This window comes from Daucus carota, chromosome 7 (genome assembly GCF_001625215.2).
Source record: "Daucus carota subsp. sativus chromosome 7, DH1 v3.0, whole genome shotgun sequence".
Taxonomy (NCBI): Eukaryota; Viridiplantae; Streptophyta; class Magnoliopsida; order Apiales; family Apiaceae; genus Daucus; species Daucus carota.
Genome location: NC_030387.2, coordinates 3,999,972 through 4,002,034, shown reverse-complemented (window position 1 = coordinate 4,002,034; position 2,063 = coordinate 3,999,972). Strand labels below are relative to the sequence as shown.

At 38.3% G+C, this 2,063-nt stretch overlaps 1 protein-coding gene across 1 annotated transcript; it reads right to left on the bottom strand.

Moving 5' to 3' along the window:
• Positions 1-206: 206 nt before the first annotated feature.
• On the bottom strand, positions 207-1,767 carry LOC108195503 (zinc finger protein WIP6). The gene is made up of 2 exons (XM_017362467.2): positions 923-1,767; positions 207-739 (listed from the first exon to the last, which is right to left on the bottom strand). The coding sequence occupies exons 1-2, from the start codon at positions 1,301-1,303 to the stop codon at positions 272-274; spliced, it is 849 nt and encodes a 282-aa protein (XP_017217956.1). The 5' UTR covers positions 1,304-1,767; the 3' UTR covers positions 207-271.
• Positions 1,768-2,063: the final 296 nt, after the last annotated feature.

Genomic DNA, 2,063 nt, shown 5'->3' with positions numbered 1-2,063 from the left:
TATCTTAATCTGTGCATCTCTCCGTACAACGTTACTGTTATGCAATCTAATGTAGGCTTAAAAGTTTTAAAATAACCCTAAAGCATAGCTTAGAAAGGGCTAAAAGCTAAGTTGTCAGAAAATTCCTTCTAAAGAGTCCTTATAGACCAGAATCTTTGTCCTAAACTATATACAATTAAACATTGATTATGACACCAAACAACAAATTAACAGAATTAACTAGATAGATCTCAATAAACTTAACAGGTTTACATAACGGAAAAAATATGTATCAAAACATTGGATAATCGCGATGAACTACACTTTTATGATCCTCCTCATCATGAGGATCAGCTTCTTCAAGTACATCAAACAAGTCATAATCCTCACAAAGAGGCGCATGACCGTTTCCGAAAGCACGGACATGGTCTTTAAGTGATCTCTTGTGCTTAAAATCTGATCCACAAGTACAGAACCAAAGCTTTCCGCAGTTCTTCTCATGAGTCCTCCAATCTCCTCTCACTGCAAAAGGCTTCCCACATTTCCTACACCCGAAAGGCTTGGCTCCGTGCTTTCGCTTATAGTGCGTCTGCAGTGTCCTGAAGTCCTTGAGTGGCTTGGATCTCGGGTGTTCGATGTTGTTCTTGCAGCCTTCAGCACAGCAGTAACAAGGAAGTCTCAGGATCGAAGAAGCCGGCTTCGTTCCTCTTAGTGATTCAGGGCCTTTTCGATATTGAGAACCATGCCCCCACATATGCATCTTGATTAATACACAAAAAATCAAAATAAAAAATTAAACCTAAGAAATGAGAGAGAATAATGTGAGTTTACATGCCTTTTGCTTTATACTATTTAGTTTGTAAAGAACTATTTATCGAAAACAAATTTATTGTAACCCTAGCTAGATAGACAGATCCAAAAAATTGCATTAACAGTTAAAAACCTGCATATTGTTGTAACGGTTAAATGTTTTGTTGCAAACAGTGCAAGAAAACTGTGTGGAACCGATAAGGATCTGTGCTGAAGTGGGGATCCAGTACTTTGCTTCAGCCGCCGCCTCAACGCCATTAGGGTTGCTTGAGCTAGCTCCCGGTGTAGGAGGGCCGATATGAAGAGCTACCGTGACTTCGCCTTGATGATTGCTGAAATTAGAGTAATTAGGGTTTTGATAATTATGGTGTGTTTGGTAATTAGCGGAGTGTTGTTGGCCGGGAGGAGCAAGAGAAAGAAGAATGTTGGATTCTTCGTCTTCTTGATCTTCAACATCCAAACAACAGCCACTATCACTAGTAGAAGACATGTATGCGAAAGTGTTAGGTTGCATGGTGAAGGCAAGAACAATGAAAACATAAACGAGTTTTTAGGTTTTAATTGGAAAGCTAAGTGGGGAACAAGGTAGACAATATATAGTAGATAAAGAAATGTAAAGGATGCATATATGTGTGTGGTGGAGACTTGAGACTTGAGACTTGAGAATGTCCTTGTTATATAGGCTACCTAGGTTAAGTGGATTTTACATATGCATAGCACATAGGAGTATTTTATATAAAACTAGAGTGAGAGAGAGTAGGGATCGAAGTGAGCAAGGAGTTTGAATAGTGTAATCTATATGTGTGTGTGTGCACGTGGAATGAAGTGAAATTGAAATGTTGTGCTTTGGCTTGTTTGGAAATTGGAGGAGACAAGTGATCGGCAAGGAGGGGGAAATTGTGGAAGAAATAACAATGCATAGAAGGGTGAACCAACACTCTCCCCTTGCCTTTGTCATGCCCCCACAATAGAGCTCTCTTCCCAACCATGCCCCTTTGCATTTCATGTCTCTATCTCACTTCCTATTTATTATTATTATATTTGGGTGTATATAAGTATACATATACATATTATAATTAGGATCGTATGAAGATCATGAGTTTAATATATGAAAATAACTGTTTCTTGAATATATGTTCTATATTTCTCGTATCGATCCAAAATTAGTCGCTTACCTGGATTATAGAACCAACCATTGCGGATGGTCGATTTTATCCTGTTTCGTTATAGTGAAAAATTCTTGAGTATATGCTCTACATTTCTCGTATCGATCA